Below are 21,479 nucleotides of genomic sequence, written 5' to 3'. Positions count from 1 at the left end.
TTATTCTTTCACAATACCTCCACTTCGTGTGTAATTCTCTGACATATTTTATAACATTTCTTTCTTGACTAGGAATTACCTATTTTCTCAGCTTTACAAACCAGTGAGGGGCCCACGCAAGCCATGGCATGGCCCCTACCTGTATCTGAAGGAGGAGCCCCGGCTGAAGAAGACGGCTTTTGCTTTTGGCTTAGGTTGGTCCAAAAGTCTAAAAAAGGTGTGATACTCCACACAAATCTTCCAAAAGTTCTTACATTCATCTCTACTACCCAACAAAAATTCTAATGTGTCCTGGTAAGGTCCCTAGAAACAAAACACAAAGGCTAATTAATTCAAGAATGAAGTATTGGACAAGAGGAAGTACATTTAGGAAGCAGATCACACGATAGGCAATTCCAAAATTAAATATTAGTAAGGATTTTTTTTGAGACAGGATCTTGCTCTGTATCCAGGCTGGAGTGCAATGGCGTGATCTTGGCTCACTGCAACTTCAACCTCCCAGGCTCAAACAATCCTCCCACCTCAGCCGCTCCCCTCCTACCGCTCAGTAGGGACTACAGGCTCACAACACCAAGCCCAGCTGATTTTTGTATTTTTTGTAGAAAAAGGGTTTTGCCATGTTGGCCAGGCTGGTCTTGAACTCCTGAGCCCAAGTGATCTGCCCACCTCAGCCTCCTAAAGTACTGAGATTACAGGTCTGCACCACTGCACCCAGACCAGGAAGGGTTTTTCTAAAAATTGTATACAAAGTCTTCTGGTTCCATCTGCTTAATTAAGCAAAGATAAACAGTATATATATTCACAGTGGAAACAGCAGAAAAATGAAGTCACCCACAATCACACAACTGTCAACATTCTGAATTATATCTTTGTAAACACTTTTTCCACCGAGCCTTGGCATTTTTCATGCCAGCTGACATATTTACATGTTATTACTGAATTGTTTCTACATGGTATATATTTTTAAAATCTAGGATATTTTACATGTCCAGGACATGCAGTTTTCAGGCCCACAAATATCGCCCTGAAGAAACTGCATTCACTCGCAGTTATTCCTTAGGATAAATTCCTAGAAATGGAAATCTGAGCTCAAAGACTGCACATTTTTGAACCTGCTGATGTATGTTACCCAATTACCTTCCACAAAGACTGTAATACTTTGAATCTAGCATTTAGTCTTTAAAAAGTGCTTAGGTAAGTAAAATGTAACTTTGTTAAGTGCAGATGCAAACAGTTCTGGGCTTTGACTTATCACCCTATTCAAGTTAATAGCTGCTTTGGTGAACTTTCCCTATCATCTCGAATAACTGCAAGAAACATTTTTTTTTTTTACTCACAGAGTAAAATAGCTTTTACTTGTGTTTTGTATGTGTGTTTGGCATTCCTTCTACTTCCCTTTCATCCACAGAAGAGATATTTGCACAACAATTAAAGCCACTTTCAAGCCTTCTACCAAAAGCAAACACACTTACACATAGCACGTGAACCCAGTGTGTACCAAAAGCCCTACTAAAGTGCCTTTTAAAGGTGTAGGCAAAGCTTTTCTTCTGACTGGCCCAAGAGCTCTAAATCTTCCATAACCCGAAATGTGTCTGGGCTGACACAGGCATGGCCATCTCTTAAGCTTCAAATCCCATGGTAGCTTGGTAAATCTACTTTTTATTTTCTAACTCCTTTTGTACAATGGAAATGCAGCAACTGGAACATCTTTGAATAACTGCAAGTACTGGATTTTACCAAATACACTGCACAGGCATTTATTTTTTCTATTTTTACTCATTTCAGTAAATTCATATGTAATTATTACTTTATTAATGAGCAGTCAGTAAAGAAAGGAGTATTTACTTCCTGATAATCAAGGCTTCTTCAATTAGAGCTATTCAAAGATCAATTTCTGAATGAAGGACACAAGAGAACACTGGGGACACTCCTCAATTCATTCTGAAGCTCTCAACTGCTGTAGGGCTTCAGATCATTTTGAACACTTTGTTCTTCAGCTTCCTTACCTAGAGAACAAAGAGGCTGCAATAACCATGGTTCTCAGCAGCCCCTAGGAGCTTGTCAGATGTGCACCTTCTTGGGTTCATCCCAGACCCACTGAATCTGAAACCCTGGGGTTTTGAGCCAGCAACATGTGAGTGACAAAGCTCCTGGGGGAGGTAAGTGTGAGACCAGCTAGGCAGACTGCCCTCAGCCCCTCCAGACCTAAATCCCGAATCCTGTCCTTGAGTTCTTGTGTGCATTATGCTGAAATGATTTACAAAGTAGTTATGTTTTAGCAGAATAAATTATGAGTTAAAAAATGGTCAAAATAGGCTGGGCATGGTGGCTCAGCACTTTGGGAGGCCAAGGCGGGTGGATCACCTGAGGTCAGGAGTTCAAGACCAGCCTGACCAACATGGAGAAACCCTGTCTCTACAAAAATACAAAATTAGCCAGGTGTGGTGGCGCATGCCTGTAATCCCAGCTACTTGGGAGGCTGAGGCAGGAGAATCGCTTGAACCCAGGAGGCGGAGGGTTGCAGTGAGCCGAGATCATGCCATTGCACTCTAGCCTGGGCAACAAGAGCAAAACTCCATCTCAAAAAAAGAAAGAAAAAAAAAAAAAGCTAAAAATAATACTTACATGAACCTCCGGATGAAGTTTGATAAGAAATCTTTTCCTCTTGAAGCTTAGTTTACGGACCTTGGACCAGTTGAAAGTGTTGATTTTGGTGGTGCCCTGAAATTCAAGAGACAGACAGATTACATTTGTATCTAACACATAACCCCTTTCTCATGAAATAGGGAATGCTTAAATTACATCCTTGCCAACAGAGCAATCTACTTGGCATTTTACCATTATGTCTGAAATAGCTGACTTAAAATGTCAATAACTAAACATATTACTCTATCTGTTCTAGAAAGATAATTTAATTTTTTTTTGAGATGGAGTCTTGCTCTGTTGCCCAGGCTAGAGTGCAGTGGTACAATCTCTGCTCACTGCAGCCTCAGACTCCTGGGCTCAAGCAATCATCCTGCCTCAGCCTCTGGAGCAGCTGGGACTACAGACACCAGACACCAATCCTGCCTAATTTTCTATTTTTAATTTTTTTTTGTAGAGATGAGGTCTTGCTATGTTGCCCAGGCTGGTCTCAAACTCAAGGCACATCCGGAACACAAGGACACTGAAAGGTTCAAAGAGATGGAAAAAGATGTACTTAACAACTGACCACAAGAAAGCTGGTGGAGCAGTATTATCATCAGACACGATGCATGAGAAAGAGGCCTTACATCATTTAAAAGCAATTCACCAGGAAGATACACTTGGACTTGTATCTCTCCCCATATTGTTTCAAATATTTATAAGAAATAGACAATTAGAAGAAGAAATTGAAAGATTTGCATTTTTTTTTTTTTTTGAGACAGAGTCTCACTCTTATCGCCCAGGCTGGAGTGCAGTGGTACGATCTCCATTCACTGTAACCTCCGCCTCCTGGGTTCAAGCAATTCTCCTGCCTCAGCCTCCTGAGTAGCTGGGACTGCAGGTGTGTGCCATCACAGCTGGCTAATTTTTGTATTTTTAGTAGAGATGTGGCTTCACCATGTTGGCCAGGCTGGTCTTGAACTCCTGACCTCAGGTGACTGGTCCACCTTGCCTCCCAAAGTGCTGGGATAACAGGCATGACCCACTGTGCCTGGCTAATTTTAATTTCTTTGATAAGGTTTTATTGCAAAAATTTAAAATCAATGTTAATATACATTTTTTGAAGTTCGCTCCTACAAGGAGGGTGGTCTGGAAAGGGCAGTGATAGTGGCCAGGCAGGGCAGGGAGTAGAGTCAGGCTTCTCACTGAAGCTAGAACACAGTGCTAGAGTGTAACAGGAGTGAATGCTGGGAATTCCTGGTCTCAGCAGATACAGACACAGATATAGAGGTAAATATAGATACGTGAGGTGAGTGGGTATATGTACACGTGTGTAGCACTGTCTGTTGAGAGGGCCAGGAGTGGTGACACCCCACAAAGCAATGGGCACACTGAGTGCATGGATCTTGGTCTCTAAATACCAGTCTTCACTAAAACGGCTGGGCTCTGTGGGGAAATGGCTGACTCCGCGGTGAAGCAGGCAAAGTACAAAACAAGCCTGGCATGTCTTATTCTGTAAGAAAGCAAAGAAGTGCTCATAAAATGAAAGGACATGTGAGAAGGACACAAGAGGCAGCTTCAAGAGCCTCCCTTGGGCCAAATGTGGGAAAGTTAAAGATAAAAATAAATAATGAAACCAACAGATTATCAAGTATCAGATTTGAATCTATGAATCCACAGTGACATAAACCAAATAAATGGAGAGAAAACTCTTCCTTCCAGTAGTAGGAAGAATGGGATTTAAAGAGTCATGATTGGGCAACCATCATAGTGATCTAACTAGAAGATGAGTGTGATGAGGTACAAGATATTTACTTAGTCTCAAAGTATCTCTCCATAAAATACTTAGTTACAAAGGACAAAAAGTAACTTTTCTTTCCTTAAGAGATAAGGAGTCTCAAACTCCTGGGCTCAAGCAATCATCCTGTCTCAGCCTCTGGAGCAGCTGGGAATACAGGCACCTGATACCAATCCTGGCTAATTTTCTGTTTTTAATTTTTTCTTGTTTAACTAGTTAAAGGCAGATGGGCATCTCAGGTAAAGGCCAGCAGGACCTTTTGTAGAGATGGGGTCTTGTTATGTTGCCCGGGCTGGTCTCAAACACCTGGCCTCAAGTGATCCTCCTGCTTCAGCCTCCGTTGCGACTACAGGCATGAGCCACTACTCAAAAATAACTTCATATACAGAAAAGCTGGCAAACACCATCTTGACCAAGTGATCAATGTTACCACCACCACCAATGGGACAGATGGACCCTATGTGCTACATGAATCAGGACACATCATCACTCTGGGAGTTTCTCGCCTAGGCAGTGAGCCCAGGGTCTGATCCTGGGGAAGCACTGCACAATCCCATATCATAAACATTCTACAAAATGACTGCCCTGTAATCTTCCAAAATGTCAAGGTCATGAAAACCAAGGAAAGAAGGAGGAATGTTCCAAGACTGCAGAGACCAGAGAGACATAATGCCTGGGTACAGCATTTGCTCCTAGATTGGACCTTCTGTAGTAAACAACACTGGGACAGCCAGTTAAAGGCAGACGGGCATCTCAGGTAAAGGCCAGCAGGACCTTTCTGTGCTGTTTTTCTATAAGCTTGAAATGGTTTCAAAATAAAATTTAAAAAACGTCTGAGACACTGCTTGGGCATTTCAGCGAGTATACGTTTGATGTTACCAACATTTACTCTTACCTGCAAACTCAGTGTAAGAGGCAGCAAAGTGAGGGACACAGTCCCCTCAGGGACACTTCCAAAGGAAAAAACAAACCTCTTTAGCCATAAGGAGTAAAACACTGATACATGCTACCACATGAGTGAACTTGAAAACAAGGAGACACTACACACAATAAACCGCATGTTTATATGATCCCACTTCTATGAAATATCTAGAATAGAGGGAATATCCTGACGGGTGCCTGTTCTGGATATCAGTGGTTGCTGGGGGCTGGCGGAGTAACTGCTAAAGAGTATGAGGGTCTCTTCTTGGGATGATGAAAATGTTCTGAAATTAGATAGTAGTGATGGTCATACAACTGTGTAAGTATCCTAAAACAACTGTATTGTGTACTTCAACATGGTGAATTTTATGGCATATACATTTTATCTCAATTAAAAAAAAATCCTGAGTTAGACGTTCTCAAAGCCAAGATACAAACGTTAGGGTCTAAATGAGGACTTAAGCTTCCTAGTTCCCAAAATATTGCCCAAACACTAAGTCACTCTAATTTCTACTAAAAGTAAAATATTGAAGGCCAGGTGCGGTGGCTCACGCCTGTGATCCCAGCACTTTGGGAGGCTGAGGTGAGCAGATCACCTGAGGTCAGGAATTAAAAAAAAAAAAATTAGCTACTCGGGAGGCTGAGGCAGGAAAATCGTTTGAACCCAGGAGGCGGAGGTTGCAGTGAGCAGAGACTGCGCCACTGTACTCCAGCCTGGGTGACAGAGTGAGACTCCATCTCAAAAACAAAACAAAAAAGCCGAGGGCCTGCCACGGAGGTTAAGAGATGAAGCCCTCCCAAGAAGGGGGCCGACAATAGCTCAGAGGCCCCCACATAACTGCTCCAGCTGCTTGTCCAATCCCTTCTGGTCCAAATAAGAAACTTCTACAGCTGTCTCTTGGTATCTGTAGGGGATTGGTTCCAGGACCCTCTACCCTAGTACTCAAATCTATACATCTTAAGGCTCTGATAGAAAATGGTGTAGTATTTGCATAGAACCTACACACACCCTCTTTAATTTAATTTTTGTAGAGATGAGGTCTTGCTTTGTTGCTAAGGCTGGTCTCCCGAGCTCTGGTGATTCTCTTGCCTTGACCTTCCACAGTGCTGGGATTACAGGCTTGAGCTACCACGCTGGGCTTCCTGTATACTTTAATAAAATCATTTCTAGATTACTTATGTACCTAATACAATGTAAACGTCACATAGTTTAACTGTACTGTGTTAAATTTGTATTTTTTAAAAAATTACACACACACATATATGTATGTGTGTGTGTTTTGAGACAGTTTCGCTCTTGTTGCCCAGGCTGGAGTGCAATGGTGCAATCTTGGATCACTGTAACCTCAGCCTCCTGGATTCAAGCGATTCTCCTGCCTCAGCCTCCTCAGTAGCTGGCATTACAGGCACCTGCCACCACACCTGGATAATTTTTGTATTTTTAGTAGAGATGGGGTTTCACCATGTTGGCCAGGCTGGTCTCAAACTCCTGACCTCAGGTGATCCACCCGCCTCGGCCTCCCAAAGTGCTGGGATTACAGGTGTGAGCCACCGCACCCAGCCTGTATTGTTTTTTATTGTTTATTTTCCTGTGGAAATGGAGGGCCAACTGTATATCCCAGGGTCTTAACCACCATCATGAAAGGAGAAATAAACAGAAAATCCAAGGACAATCATAGCTTTCATCTACTGCACCCTGACTTGACAGACTTTTTTTTTTTTTTTTTTGAGAAGGAGTCTCACTCTTTCACCCAGGCTGGAGTGCAGTGGCGCGATCTCGGCTCACTGAAGGCTCCGCCCCTTGGGGTTCACGCCATTCTCCTGCCTCAGCCTCCCACGTAGCTGGGACTACAGGCACCCGCCACCTCACCCGGCTAATTTTTTGTATTTTTAATAGAGACGGGGTTTCACCGTGTTAGCCAGGATGGTCTTGATCTCCTGACCTCGTGATCCGCCCGCCTTGGCCTCCCAAAGTGCTGGGATTACAGGCGTGAGCCACCGCACCCGGCCAACTTGACAGACTTTAAGACAACACTTTTAAACCTGCACAGTTAGCTGTGGAATGCTAAAATCTACTGCTTTCATTTTCATATTCATCCAATAATCCAGGGCATGTCTGAAAATGCCAAATAGACTACACGACTGGAAACAAACTGCCAGCTCAGGGTCACCCACTCCACATCAAGTCCTCTTCCTCAGACAGAACCAGCTTCCCCTCTCTTGGCTGCCTTTCTGGGATTTACTCTCACGCATTCATTCATTCACCCATATCTCTGAAAAGCACATTTATGACAGCTAGCACACTCTCCACTTTGAAATCTTGCCTCCTCAACTTCTGTCACTGCCAATACCTCACACCTACCGCTCCCCACACTCTCCTAATTGTTGGTAAATTTTAAATTCAGTATTTATATTAATGGTCATGTAAGCATTGCTCACACGCTGAGCTATGGTGAATTTAACTACTTTTTTAATATTATAAAGTAAAGCTTCCTTCTTCAAAATTTCCTTGAGAATCCTAATCACCTCTTTTCATTTGCTTCATTGGCATGTACCTATCCCTAGTTCACACTCTTCCACACGGTCCAGCACAAGAAATGAGTCCCTGGTCTCCCCTCTCTCCCGGGGCCCTGCCCTCTGCTCTGGTGTTGGTGGATGTTCTCTCGGCAGGCAGAGCCTGTGTCTTCCTCTGCCTGTGTCGGATGTGGAGCACCCTGTTTCCTTCTTTCTCACTTTTAGTTCATTCTCTCCTCTAGTTTTTCCTTACAAAGGGCGAGTAGCAGTTAATTTTTTAAAAATCTACATGTCTGAAAAAAGCCTTTCTCTGTACAGAAGTCATGTGGGACAGAGCACAGAATTCTAGTCTCGAGCCCCCCACACACCAAATTGTTCTTAAAAAAACTATCCCAAATGCTCGGGGAAACTGATTTGAGTAATAATAAAACTGCAGTCTCAAAAAAAAAAAAAGAATTCGTTTGGAAATAATTTCCTTTTAATTTTTGAGCTGCTGCCATTGCAGTGCCATTGCACTCCAGCCTGGGCAACAAGAATGAAACTCCGTCTCAAAAAAAAAAAAAAAAAAAAGAGAAAGAGAGAAAGTGTACCAGCTCTTCTTTGTACCTCTGGTTGAATTCAGCTGTGAATCCATCTAGTCCTGGGCTACTTTTTTTTTTTTTGCTTGGTAGGATATTATTGCCTCAATTTCACAACTCATTACTGGTCTATTCAGGGATTCAGTTTCTTCCTGGCTCAGAAAGCCCCATTGCTTTCTGGCTCCCAGTATTGCTACTGAATAGTTCGAGGCCATTTTAAATCACACTTCTTTCTCTCTCCTTCCTGGGAGTTCTTGGGTCTTCTCCACTATTATCCTTTGTTGGATGGATAGACTGCAAAATTTTTCTCCCATTCTGTAGGGTCGTTTGTTCACTCTGATGATAGTTTCTTTTGCTGTGCATAAGCTTTTCAGTTTAATTAAATCTCATTTATCAATTTTTGCTTTTGTTGCAATTGCTTTTGGCATTTTCGTCATGAAATCCTTCCTGTGCCTATGTCCTGAATGGTATTGCCTAGATTTTCTTCCAGGGTTTTTTGTTTTGTTTTGTTTTTGAGACAGGGTCTCACTTCATCGCCCAGACTGCAGTATAGTGGCTTATCCTGGCTCACTGCAACCTCCGCCTCCAAGGCTCAAGTGGTTCTCCTGCCTCAGTCTCTCGAGTAGCTGGGGTTATAGGCACCCACTATCATACCTGGCTAATTATTGTATTAGTAGAGATGGGGTTTCACCATGTTGGCCCCAGGCTGGTCTTGAACTCCTGACATCAAGTGATCTGCCCCTGTCGGCCTCCCAAAGTGCTGGGATTCAGACGTGAGCCACTCTGCCCAGCTCTCATCTAGGGTTTTTACAAGTTTCTTTCTGGTTCAGTCTTGGGAGGGTGTATGTGTCCAGGAATTTATCAATTTCTTTTAGATTTTCCAGTTTATGTGCACAGAGGTGATTGTAGCATTCTCTGATGATCGTTTATATTTCTGTGGGGTCAGTGGGGATATTCCCCTATCATTTCAGATTGTTCATTTGATTATTCTCTATTATCTTCTTTACTAGTCTAGCTAGCAGTCTATTTTATTATTTTTTTCAAAAAACCAGCTCCTGGATTTGATTTTTTTTTTTTTTTTTTTTGAGGTGGAGTCTCACTCTGTCGCCCAGGCTGGAGTGCAGTGGTGCAATCTCGGCTCACTGCAAGCTCCACCTCCCGGGTTCACGCCATTCTCCTGCCTCAGCCTCTCCGAGTAGCTGGGACTACAGGCGCCCGCCACCACGCCTGGCTAATTTTTTTGTATTTTTAGTAGAGACGGGGTTTCACCATGGTCTCGATCTCCTGACCTCGTGATCCGCCCGCCTCGGCCTCCCAAAGTGCTGGGATTACAAGCGTGAGCCACCGCGCCCGGCAGGATTTGATTTTTTGAAGGGTTTTTTTGTGTCTCTATCTCTTCAGTTCAGCTCTGATCTTGGCTATTTCTTGTCTTTGAGGTTTGCTCTTGATTTTTTAGTTCTTTTAGTTGAGATGTTAGGTTGTTAACCTGAGATCTTTCTAGCTTTTTGATGTGGGCATTTAGTACTATAAACTTCCCTTTTAACACCGCTTTAGCTGCATCCCAGATTCTGATATGTTATCTTTGTTCTCATTAGTTTCAAATAACTTCTTGATTTCTACCTTAATTTCATTATTTACCCAAGAGTCATTCAGGAGCAGGTTGTTCAATTTCCATATAGTTGTGTGGTTTTCAGTGAATGTTTAAATCTTGAGTTCTAATTTGATTGTGCTGTGGTGTAAGAGACTGTTTGTTATGATTTCAGTTCTTACGCATTTGCTGAGGAGTGTTTTGCTTCCGATTATGTGATCAGTTTTAGAGAAAGTGCCATGTGGTGATGAGAAGAATGTATATTCTGTTGTTTTGGGGGGGACAGTTCTGTAGCTATCTATAAGATCACTTTATCCAGGGCTGAGTTCAGGTCCTAAATATTTTTGTTAACTTTCTGTCTTGATGATCTGTCTCATATTGTCAGTGGGGTGTTAAAGTCTCCTATTATTATTGTGTGGGAGTCTAAGTCTCTGTAGATCTTTAAGAACTTGCTTTATGAATCTGGGGGCTCCTGTATTGGGTGCATATATATTTAGAATAATTAGCTCTTCTTGTTGAACCTTTTACCATTATATAATGCCCTTCTTTGTCTTTTTTAATCTTTGTTGCTTTAAAGTCTGTTTTGTCAGAAACTAGGATTGCACGCCTTGTTTTTTTCTGTTTTCCATTTGCTTGGTAAATTTTATTCCATCCCTTTATTTTGAGCCTATGTGTGTCTTTGCACGTGAGACAGGTATCTTGAAGACAGCATACCCATAGGTCTTGGCTTTTTATCCAGCTTGCCATTCTGTGTCTTTTAATTGGGGCATTTAGCCCATTTACATTTAAGGTTAATATTGTTATGTGTGAATTTCATCCTGTCATCATGGTGCTAGCTGGTTATTTTGCAGACTTGTTTTTGTGGTTGCTTTATAGTGTCACTGGTCTATATATTTCAGTGTGTTTTTGCAGTGGCTGGTAACAGTTTTTCCTTTCTGTATTTAGTGCTTTCTTCAGGAGCTCTTGCAAAGCAGGCCTGGTGGTGATGAATTCCCTAAGCACTTGCTTGTCTGAAAAGAATCTTATTTCTGTTTTGCTTATGAAGTTTAGTTTGGCCAGATATGAAATTCTGGGTTGGAATTTTTTTCTAAGAATGTTGAATATTGGCCCCAATCTCTTCTGGCTTGTAGGGTTTCTGCTGAGAGGTCCCCCATTAGTCTGAAGGGATTTCCTTTGTAGATGACCTGGCCTTTCTCTCTGGCTGCCTTTAATATTTTTTCTTCTATTTCAACCTTGGAGAGTCTGATGATTGTACGTCTTGGGGTAGATCTTCTTGTGGAGTATCTTAATGGGGTTCTCTGCATTTCTTGAATTTGAATATTAGCCTGTCTTGTTAGGTTGGGGAAATTCTCCTGGATGATATCCTGAAGTACACTTTCCAACTTGGTTCCATTCTCCCTGTCTCTTTCAGGTAACCCAATCAGTAGTAGGTTTGGTCTCTTCATGTAATCCCATATTTCTTGGAGGTTTTGTCATTCCTTTTCATTCTTTTCTCTCTATTCTTGTCTGCCTGTTTGAGAAAGATAGTCTTCAATGCTCTGAGATCTTTCCTCTGCTTGGCCTATTTTGCTATTGATACTTGTGATTGCAATGTGAGGTTCTCGTGTTGTGTTTTTCAGCTACATCAGGTCAGTTATGTTTCTCTCAAAACTGGCTATAATAGCTCCTGTGTTGTTTTATCATGGTCCTTAGCTTCTTTGCATTGGGTTACAACATGCACCTTTAGCTCAGCAAAGTTCATTATTACCCACCTTCCAAAGCCTGCTTCTGTCAATAACGCTATCTCAGCCTCAGTCCATTTCTATGCTCTTGCTGGAGAGGTGTTGTGGTCACTTGGAGGAGAAGAGGCACTCTGACTTTTTGAGTGTTCAGCATTTTTGTGTTGATTTTCTCATTTCTGTGGGTTTATCAAACTTTGATCTTTGAGGTTGCTGACCTTTGAATGGGGTTTTTATGGGTTTTTTGGTTCACGTTGTTGTTGTTTTCTGTTTTTTTTTTTTGATATAGGGTCTCACTTTGTCACCCAGGGTGGAGTGCAGTGGCATGATCTTGGCTCACTGCAACCTCTGACTCACGGATTCAAGCAGTTCTCCCTCCTCAGCCTGCCACTGTGCCCAGCTATTTTTTTTTTTTTTTTTGTATTTTTAGTAGAGATGGGGTTTCACCACATTGGCCAGGCTGGTCTTGAACTTCTGACCTCAGGTGATCTGCTTGTTTCAGCCTCCCACAGTGCTGGGATTACAGGTATTTGTTTTTTGAGACAGTCTCGCTCTGTTGCCCAGGGTGGAGTGCAGTGGTGTGATCTCAGCTCACTGCAACCTCTGCCTCCCCGGGTTCAAGTGATTCTCCTGTCTCAGCCTCCTAAATAGCTAGGACTACAGGTGCCCACCACTACACCCAGCTAATTTTCGTATTGTTAGTAGAGATGGGGTTTCACCATGTTGTCCAGGCTGGTCTTGAACTCCTGACCTCAAGTGATCTGCCCACCTCAGCCTCCCAAAGTGCTGGGATTACAGGTGTGAGCCACCGCACCTGGACTGTTATTTTTCTTTTACTAGTCAGGCCACTCTACCATAGGGCTGCTGCAGTTTGCTGGGAGTCCGCTCCAGACCCTAGTTGCCTCGGTTTTTCCTGTACCTGGAGGTATCACCAGCAAAGCCTGTGAAACAGAAAAGATAGCAGACAGCTTCCTCCTCTAAAAGCTTTGTCCCAGGAGGGTACTGACTTGTTGCTGGCCCAAATGCATCTGTAGGGGATGGCTCACCCAGTCAGGAGGAAGGGTCAGGGACTCACTTAAAGCAGCCTGGCTGCTTTTTGCAGAGTAGGTATGCTGCATGTGAGGGAACTCTTCCTTATCCAGACTGTTTATATTCTCCAAAGCCAGCAGGCTGAAATGGCTGAGTCAACCAAACTAGAGATGGTGGCCATCCCACCCCCCTGGGAACCTGGATCCATCTCAGGCAGATTTCCAGCCTGCTGCTGTTGGCTGGCTAGAATTCCAAGCCAGTGGGTCTTAACTTGTGAGGTGCTGTGGAAGTGGGCCTCACAGAATGACACTGCTTGGCTCCCTGGATTCAGCCCCCTTCCTAGGGATTTGTAAAAACAGATTTCCCACCTTGCTGGGGGTCCTGAGGCTGAAGTATGTGAAACTCCTAGGTCTCTGTGTGTGCCTCAGTGGCTGCTCTGAGACTGAACACAACTCTGTGTATTGGACCCAAGGTCCTAGTGGCATGGGCTCATGAGGGGATCTCCTGCTCCGTGGGTTGCAAAGATCTGTGGGAGAGGTTTGGTTTCCTGGGTGAGGTTGCACAGTCACTCACCATTTTCCTTGGCTGGGGATGGGGGTTCCTTTGGCTCCATGCTGCTCTTGGGTGGGCCATCAGCCCCCACCTTCGCTTTTCTTCACCCTCCGTGGGTTGAGCTGTTCACCTAGTTAGTTCTAGTGCAAGAACCTGAGTATTTCAGTTGAAGGTGAATTCACTCACCCCTTTTCTTTCCTCTTTGTGAGTGGCGTGGACCTCAGTTGCTTCTAATCAGCCATCTTGGATCCTCCTATATTATAATTTTAAATATCTGTGCTTAGAACTGAGGCTGCCATACCTCTGTGGATGATGGAGATGAAATTGTGGAGCCCAAGGTCTGCTGGGGTTGGGTTCCTATTGTTGCATGTGGGGCTGGGCCGTAAACCTGCTAAAAAGTAGCACAGCATCTGCCAGCACAACTCTGCAGGACAGAGAGGCTGATGGCCCCTGCCTGGCATGCAGACCAGGTAGGCGACACGGGGTGGAGATGGACTGGGACAGCCTATATTTTAATTTGCAAACGTTTTTATGTTCTCCATTTGTTTCTATCATGGTATCCTGCTCGTTTCAGAGATGCAGTGTTTTATTTCTGTGAAGGTTTTGTGAAAATGTAATACAGTGATACATTCACAAGGCTCAAATTCTGAAGGTTCAAAAATGAGTCCATAGCGCAAGTCTCCCTCTCAGCACTGTTTCAAAGCCTGTTGGCTTGGCCACCCCTCCCTGGGGCCATTAATGTCACCAGTTCATTCTATAGTGTGGAATATAGTGCACATATAATTTTCTCTCTTTTCCCCACAAGCAGTAGCTACTATACAGAGTTTTTAATCTTTTCTCCATGTAATGATGCATCTTGAAGGACGTCTCATTATTGGGACATAAAGAGCTGCTTCCTTGTTTGTACAGTCGCCCAATATTCTGTTCACATGGATGCATCACCATCTATTTAGCTGGCTTTTATTTATGTACTTATTCAGAGACAGGGTCTCACTCCAGGTGCCCAGACTGGAGTGCAGTGGCACGATCTTGGCTCACTGTAGCCTCGACCTCCTGGGCTCAGGTGATTCTCCCACCTCAGCCTCCTGAGTAGCTGGGACTACAGGTATATGCCACTACACCCAATGAATTTTTGGTATTTTTAGTAGAGATGAGGTTTCTCCATGTTGCTCCAGCTGGTCTCAAATTCCTGGACTCAAGCAATCTGCCCACCTTAGCCTCCCAAAGTGCTGAGATTACAGGTGTGAACCACTGTGCCAGGCTATTTAACTGGCTTTCTAATGGTTAATTCCCAAAATTTTACTATTACAAACAAGGCTGATAAAAATAAAAAAATTACAAGATAAAATTTTACATTTCTGGTAAAGAAGCATTCCTGTTTCTCATGAGCATGAACTGTGAGCCCTTTCTGGGGCTCCTGGGAACATGTTGGCTTGCACTGTGACTTTGCCGCTGCAGGCTGTGAGATTTCAGCCTTCCCTACTCTGCAAAGTCAGGTCCCACTCACTGTTTCATTTCCCAGATTCCAAATATTGCTGCTATCCCTCATCTTTTGTGGGCTGTTTTCCCATTCTTTGTTCTTATGGATTTAAATGTTTAAAAAATTCTTTCACTGTCATTGTATTCAGGGTTTTGAGGGAATAAAAAAAATACATATATTCAGTCTGCTATCTTCAATCTGAAGTTTCTAATCCCTTGCTTTTACAATTTCTTTAGGTTGTATTATGTTTTTTTCTGGAAATGTGGCAATGGCTCAGTTTGGATATGAAGTTTTCATCTCTGTGCAATGGGGGAACACTCATCAGCAGATGTAGGCAGGGGATGCTCTGACCCTCCACCTGAAGGCATGGATTGCTAAGGTTGGTCTCTATCATGGATTTTTATTGTTCTCCAATCACGTTTAGTATGAAATGTAACACAATATTCTAAATTCAAAATTAATTTTTTTTCTGACGGGAAATTGAAACTTGATGGCTAGGTTAAGAAAAATAAGGAAAAGAAAACAATAATAAACACGGCTTCATGAGGGAGGCCTGAATCAGATCAAGCTCTTTTTGATAGTCACAGGTTAAAACAAGCCCACAAAGAAACAGGTCACGCAGGCAACGGGCTCCCAGACTGCAATAGTGACAGTTCCCACAATATTCAGCATCGAGGAGACCTTTTCAGGATTGCCATAGTCTATCAGATGTGCAGAATTTTACAAGGGCCAGTGACCGGAGTGCTCCCAAAAGGAGGGGCCCAGACAAGTTGGACATATTTAGTCTGGGTGTGAGGGCACTTGGGGAGCCCCAGCAAGAGCTTTCAGATATGCGAAGGGCCTGAGTGAGGAGAAAAGCTCCTTCTAGTCAGGACTAGCAGTCACACTTAAGCTTCTTGGACATCACAAACCCCAGCACACACACACATAACCACAAAAGGAAGTGAGCAGGCCATGCCCACCATTTATGTAATTATTTACCTATGCATCACAACTAATACAAACACCTCAGAAGACAACACTGACTCTTATCACAAGCAATCCTCTGATATTTTCTTCTGTTCTAGTTTGTTTACTTAAATGGTTACTGTAACCCACTCTAAAGCGCTCACAGTCCAGCCCAGATCACACCCACAGCACAGAGACTGCTCCACTGGAAAAAAAACAGGGTTGTGGTTTAGGATTCTAAGGGGGTAGGCCGAATCGCAGGAGGGAATGGGAAGTCCCAGAGGCAGTGGGCAGCCCTGATGGGGCAGGAGGGAGTGGGGAATCCAGGGAGGCGGGAGGCAGTCCCAGGACGCAGTGGGCTCCATGACATGGAGGATAGTCACACCTGTGTCAGAGAAGGACAAAAGAATAATTTCCCCACTGAATAAGAGGTTGGATTGGATGACATGAAAGCCCCTCTTCCAAATCGAGGCCCTTACTCATCAGGACAAATATTTACCAACATCTATAAGAACAAACCCCACCAGGTTGCAGAATACCTCCCCTGCCCTGTTCTCACCCCTCCCTTCCCCACTGGCCTACCTGGAAGACGAGTACACCCATGTGGGAAACTGCCAGTTGAATCTTGGTTCCTTCCCTGTCAGAAGCCATGTGAAATCTGATGCCGTACATTTCCAACTTTCGAGCAATTTCGAGCACCTGGAAATCCGACTCGGCAGGTGTCTGGCCCCTGTAATAAAAAACGGTAGAATCATACGCTACAAACACTTGATTTCTGAAAGAGCCAAAATGCACTATAGAAGTGATCAGGAAAAGCAACAATGAAGTCTTTGTGTGTTTAGAGGGCAGATCGTTCATTGTCTGTATGTTTACCCACTACAAAAACAACATACCACACGTGCAGGCCAAAGACATCCTCAGTTTTCTTCTATTCTGTAACTACTTTGTAATGGGTAGAACACTTTCTTTGCATACACTAGCTACTCAGCCTTACATCTGCTCGATAGTGACAAGGCTATACACAAATACTACTGGCAGAGACAAATTTTAAATCAGAAGAAATACCACAGAGGGCCAGGCGCAATGGCTGACGCCTGTTAATCCCAGCACCTTGGGAGGCGGAGGGGGGTGGATCACCTGAGATCAGGAGTTTGAGACCAGCCTGGACAATGTGGCAAAACCCTGTCTCTACTAAAAACACAAAAATTAGCCAGGCATTGTGGTGGAGGTTGCAGTGAGCTGAGATCATGCCACTGCACTTCAGCCTGGGTGACAGAGCAAGACTCCATCTCAAATAATAATAATACTAATAATAAAAAGAAATGAAAAAGAAAGAAAATGAGTGTGATGAGATAGTAGTGTTATCTATGGTATTTCTTTTCTTTTTTTTTTTTTTTTTTGATGGAGTCTCGCTCTGCTGCTCAGGCTGGAGTGAAATGGTGCAATCTCGGCTCACTGCAACCTCTGCCTCAAGCGGATTCTCCTGCCTCAGCCTCCTGAGTAGCTGGGACGACAGGTGTGCACCATGACACCTAGCTTTTTGTATTTTTTAGTAGAGACAGGGTTTGCCATGTTGGCCGGGCTGGTCTCAAACTCCTGACCTCAGGTGATCCGCCTACCTCGGCTTCCCAAAGTGTTGGGCAGGAGCCACTGCACTCGGCCAATTCCTTTTCATCTTAAAAAATATTTTTTACTAACTGAAACACTTGTGTCTTATAAACCCGTTTTCTCACTCACTCACTCACTCACTCGCTCATTCGTTTAGACAGGGTCTCGCTCTGTCACCCAGGCTGGAGTGTAGTGGCATAATTTTGGCTCACTGCAAGCTCCGCCTCCCAGGCTCAAGCGATCCTTTCGCCTCAGTCTCCTGAGTAGCTGAGACCACAGGCACGCACCACCACACTTGGCTAATTTTTTGTAGTGACAGGGTTTTGTCATGTTGCCCAGGGTGTCTTGAACTCCTGGACTCAAACTTGTCAGCCTCTCAAAGTGTTGGGATTACAGGCATGAACCACTGTGCCTGGCTTTTTTCTCCAGTTTCAAAGATCCAAAAGCCATGTGATAAAGTCAAGAAAAGCACTTCTTTAATATCCTATTCAGTGATTATAAAGGTGTTTTCAGTGGATCATTGAAGAACCATTAGAACCATAAGACAATGTAAGAAATGTATAATAATTAAAATAAAGGTACAATATTGTCTTTAAAAAAAAACCTGAAGAATTATCAAAAGAAATAAGATGTGCAATGAAGCTGTGGTGACGGTGATAGACAGTCTCAAATTAACACAGCGAAGGCCTATGACGTAGAGCAGAGCTTCCTCCTTCCTGGCTTATTCGGGAAGAGTTCAACTGTATTCCCGTATGAAGCAGACCACATGACTCACCCTTCTCTTACTGGCTTTCTAGGGTTTTTAGCAGATACATGTGCACATGTAAGCACACACACATGCAGAGACACACAGGCACAAGAACATGTGCAAGTAAACATAACCACAGTATACAATGTACACAGGAACACACATGAACATATGAGACACACACAGAAACACAATGCATGCATAGGAACACATATAACATACACGCACATATGACCACACAGCCACCTATGTATACACAGAACACACACACACACACACACACACACACACACACAGAACTACCCTGAAGGTCCAGTTCTTTGTTCTTCCACAGGCAGGCTTCTCGACATAAGTGCCCAAAAATGTTGTCACTGTCTCCTCACTGCACTTTCAGTGTACTTGAATCTAGAATTCACCCTCAACACTCACTGAAGCTGCTGAAGGCGATGCATTGCCACACTGCCAAGCTCAGAAACCTGCTCCTGTGCCTACCTCCCCAGGCCTGTAGTCTCCACACAAGAGGCTGTGGCCACTATCCTAAAACATGCTCTCTTGGCACCTGTGCCCTTCCATGCTTCTGGCTGCTGAAGGCTCTTGTGGGTGCCTCATCCTGCACTCAGCCTCTCAAATGTCAGTTCTTCAGGGGTTCATCCTGGGCTCTTCTCCCTTCCTGACCTGTATCTGCCCTCTGCCTAGCTCATTTCACCCACCGCACAGGTTAGCCCGGCCTACGTGCTGACAACACTCTCCCCAGCATCCCAAACCCACCCACCCACTAGGGACTGTCCCTCAGGTTGGACAGTTCGCAGCACAATGCCCAATTCTCCCTTCTTCATGTCCAGCCCCTGCTGTGTGTCTCAGCAGGGAGAGACTGTCCCCAACCCTAGGAATGCAGACTGAACCGGTGACCGTTGCCTGCTGGGATGGCACATAACACTGGCAGAGGGCCCTTGGCTCCATGGGTCGAGGTCTGGATGTGACACTCAGAACAGCTGTACCTTCCTCACTACCAGCCAGAATAATGGCAACACTTGAAAGAGGCAGAGCCAAGGGTACCCGGGAGAACAGAGCAGGAGCTCTACCCGTACTGCCTTGCATGGAGGCCTCCTCAAGGTCAGATCAGGCAAATGGATGAGAAGCACCGACTCACACACACAAGATGCCCCACACCGTCATGTCCGAGATGGAGCTCTGCACGCGTGGTCTCACCGTATGTACAATGGGGTAAAACAATGCATGCCATGATGTGGGTTTGAGGATTACACACAAATGCTCGTAAGAGCTGTCCGTAATTGCCACTACGGCCTCTCCAGTATCAGTTGGCACTTCTACCTCCAGCCCTTGAACCCAAACTGCCCATGCCACGCTGGAACCTCCCTCTCCTCTCTGCTTCCTTCTCCCTCCCTCCCCAGGCTGGTGCTTTGCCTGGAATGCTTCCTCCCTGGCTTTGTCCTCCTAGGTCCTCCCACGAGCCTCCTTGAGCCTGCCCTCGGCCTTCTTTCAGCTCACAGCATATGAGCTATGTTCCTGCTACACTGCACACATTCTCATCTGTAGAAACGGATCTGTGTATCTCATGACTGCCATGCTGTCAGGCACATAAAAGGCACTCCTCTGCAAACACAAGAGATCCCCCACACTGGGAGTGGTGAGGTGCACAAAATGCACACAGTCTTACAGGTAAGAGCTGTATGGGTAGGCATCTCAGTCTGTGCCATTCAAACCAACTCCCCCGTGCTGACAGCAGTGGTGGATGCATAGTTGGCACTCATACTTTGAAGGTGTGAAAGGGCAGCTGCCAGCAGGTCCCAGTAGAGCCTTAATGACACACATGAATATACATGATCTGACAAACAAATCTGCATCTCAACAGGATGTGTCACAAAGGCAAGGCTAAGTCCTCCTGACTCACTTTCACCAGCTGAGTGCTCCCCTTTGGTGACTAAAGCTCCCAGCCACCTGGGCCAGAGCCCACAGCCCTTTCCCATACCATTCTTCAATCCTTTTCCCCTTAGCTAGCACTCTTTCTCTAGGTCTCTATCACTTCCATCGAGAAAAACCCACCAGTGTCAAGCCTTAGAGAAATCAAAGCAAGATGAGATGAAGGACATGGGTGCCAGGTGATTCCCAATGCCCTGACACAGGTAGACACTGTTAGCCTCACACAGTGCCCCCTCCTCCACCACAGCAGTGTCTTCCCCGTAGAGGACTCTTTCTGCCACACTGCAGAGACAGTGCAGCAGCTGAGACCCCCACAATAGCCACCCCATCCTGCTCAGTAGCATCCTCCTCCCTCAGACCCTGATGTCTTTTCCAGCACCTTTTTTTTTGAGACAGAGTCTCATTCTGGTGCCAGGCTGCAGTGCAATGGCGCGATCTTGTCTCACTGCAACTGCCACCTCCTGGGTTCAAGCGATTCTCCTGCCTCAGCTTCCCGAGTAGCTGGGACTACAGGCACCTGCCATTAGCCCAGCTAATTTTTTGTATTTTTAGTAGAGACGGGGTCTCACTATGTTGGCCAGGCTGGTCTCAAACTCCTGACCTCAGGCAATCCACCTGCCTCAGCCTCCCAAGGTGCTGGGATAACAGGTGTGAGCCACCATGCTTGGCTTCTTCCAGCACCTTCTAAAGCAGCACATCGTGCAGGTGTTAAGGTGCTTCAGGCCAGGGCTGCAGCTTCTGTGTGTCTGCCAAGCTGCCTCTGGCAGCAGCTGCACATCCCGAGGCCGGGAGCAATGGTCCTTATGTTAGAATCCTGCAGAAGTCACGACAACAGTCCTTTCTCGTTACACACTCTTTAGTCATTACTGTGGTGACAATGTGTCGGCAGACAATTGTGATGACTTACACGTGCTTCTGATGGAATTCTAGTATCTTCTCAAGGCAGTGGTGCTGGCCAGGCAAATACTCGTTCGCTTTGAGGTGCTCCCGATCCAGCGTTTCATCGTAATCTCCTATTTCCGCTGAGATAGGTTAAAAGTAAGTAATTCTAATTTTTAAATAAACTACAAGCATTTGTACGTGTCACTGCATACATTAAAAGTAAAAAAAAATTATCCCAAATTTGTAGCAAAATAATATATCCCTAAAAAAGCAAGATTTTGTATTTAATTTTTCCAAGTATTTTATGCTGTTAAAAGGCAAATATAATGGGAAGTGAGGAGGATTTCTTGAAGAACAAAGGCCTGATGAGTAACTCCAGGGAGGCAAACATTGATGAGTTTAATGTGTTTATTATTATTTTGACACAAGGTCTCGTTCTGTTGACCAGGCTGGAGTGCAATGGTGCGATCACCACTCACCGCAGCCTCAACCTTCCAGGCTCAAGCAATCTGCCCGCCTCGGCCTCCTAAGTAGCTGGGACTACAGGTA

At 44.6% G+C, this 21,479-nt stretch overlaps 1 protein-coding gene across 6 annotated transcripts in view; it reads right to left on the bottom strand.

The window, feature by feature from the left end:
* Nucleotides 1-21,479, bottom strand: part of FARP2 (FERM, ARH/RhoGEF and pleckstrin domain protein 2) — a 152,505-nt gene that overhangs the window by 64,037 nt on the left and 66,989 nt on the right. For all 6 annotated transcript variants that reach the window (XM_055291246.2, XM_055291245.2, XM_063645343.1 and 3 more), the window contains 4 exons: nt 20,956-21,070; nt 16,334-16,481; nt 2,626-2,721; nt 140-303 (listed from right to left, as the gene is read on the bottom strand). In XM_055291246.2, the coding sequence (XP_055147221.1) occupies nt 140-303; nt 2,626-2,721; nt 16,334-16,481; nt 20,956-21,070 (523 nt within the window). The remainder of the gene's footprint in view (nt 1-139; nt 304-2,625; nt 2,722-16,333; nt 16,482-20,955; nt 21,071-21,479) is intronic.

The sequence above is a fragment of the Symphalangus syndactylus genome, chromosome 8 (assembly GCF_028878055.3).
Source record: "Symphalangus syndactylus isolate Jambi chromosome 8, NHGRI_mSymSyn1-v2.1_pri, whole genome shotgun sequence".
Taxonomy (NCBI): domain Eukaryota; kingdom Metazoa; phylum Chordata; class Mammalia; order Primates; family Hylobatidae; genus Symphalangus; species Symphalangus syndactylus.
Note: the sequence above shows the minus strand (reverse complement) of the source record. Positions and strands in the feature narration are given on the sequence as shown.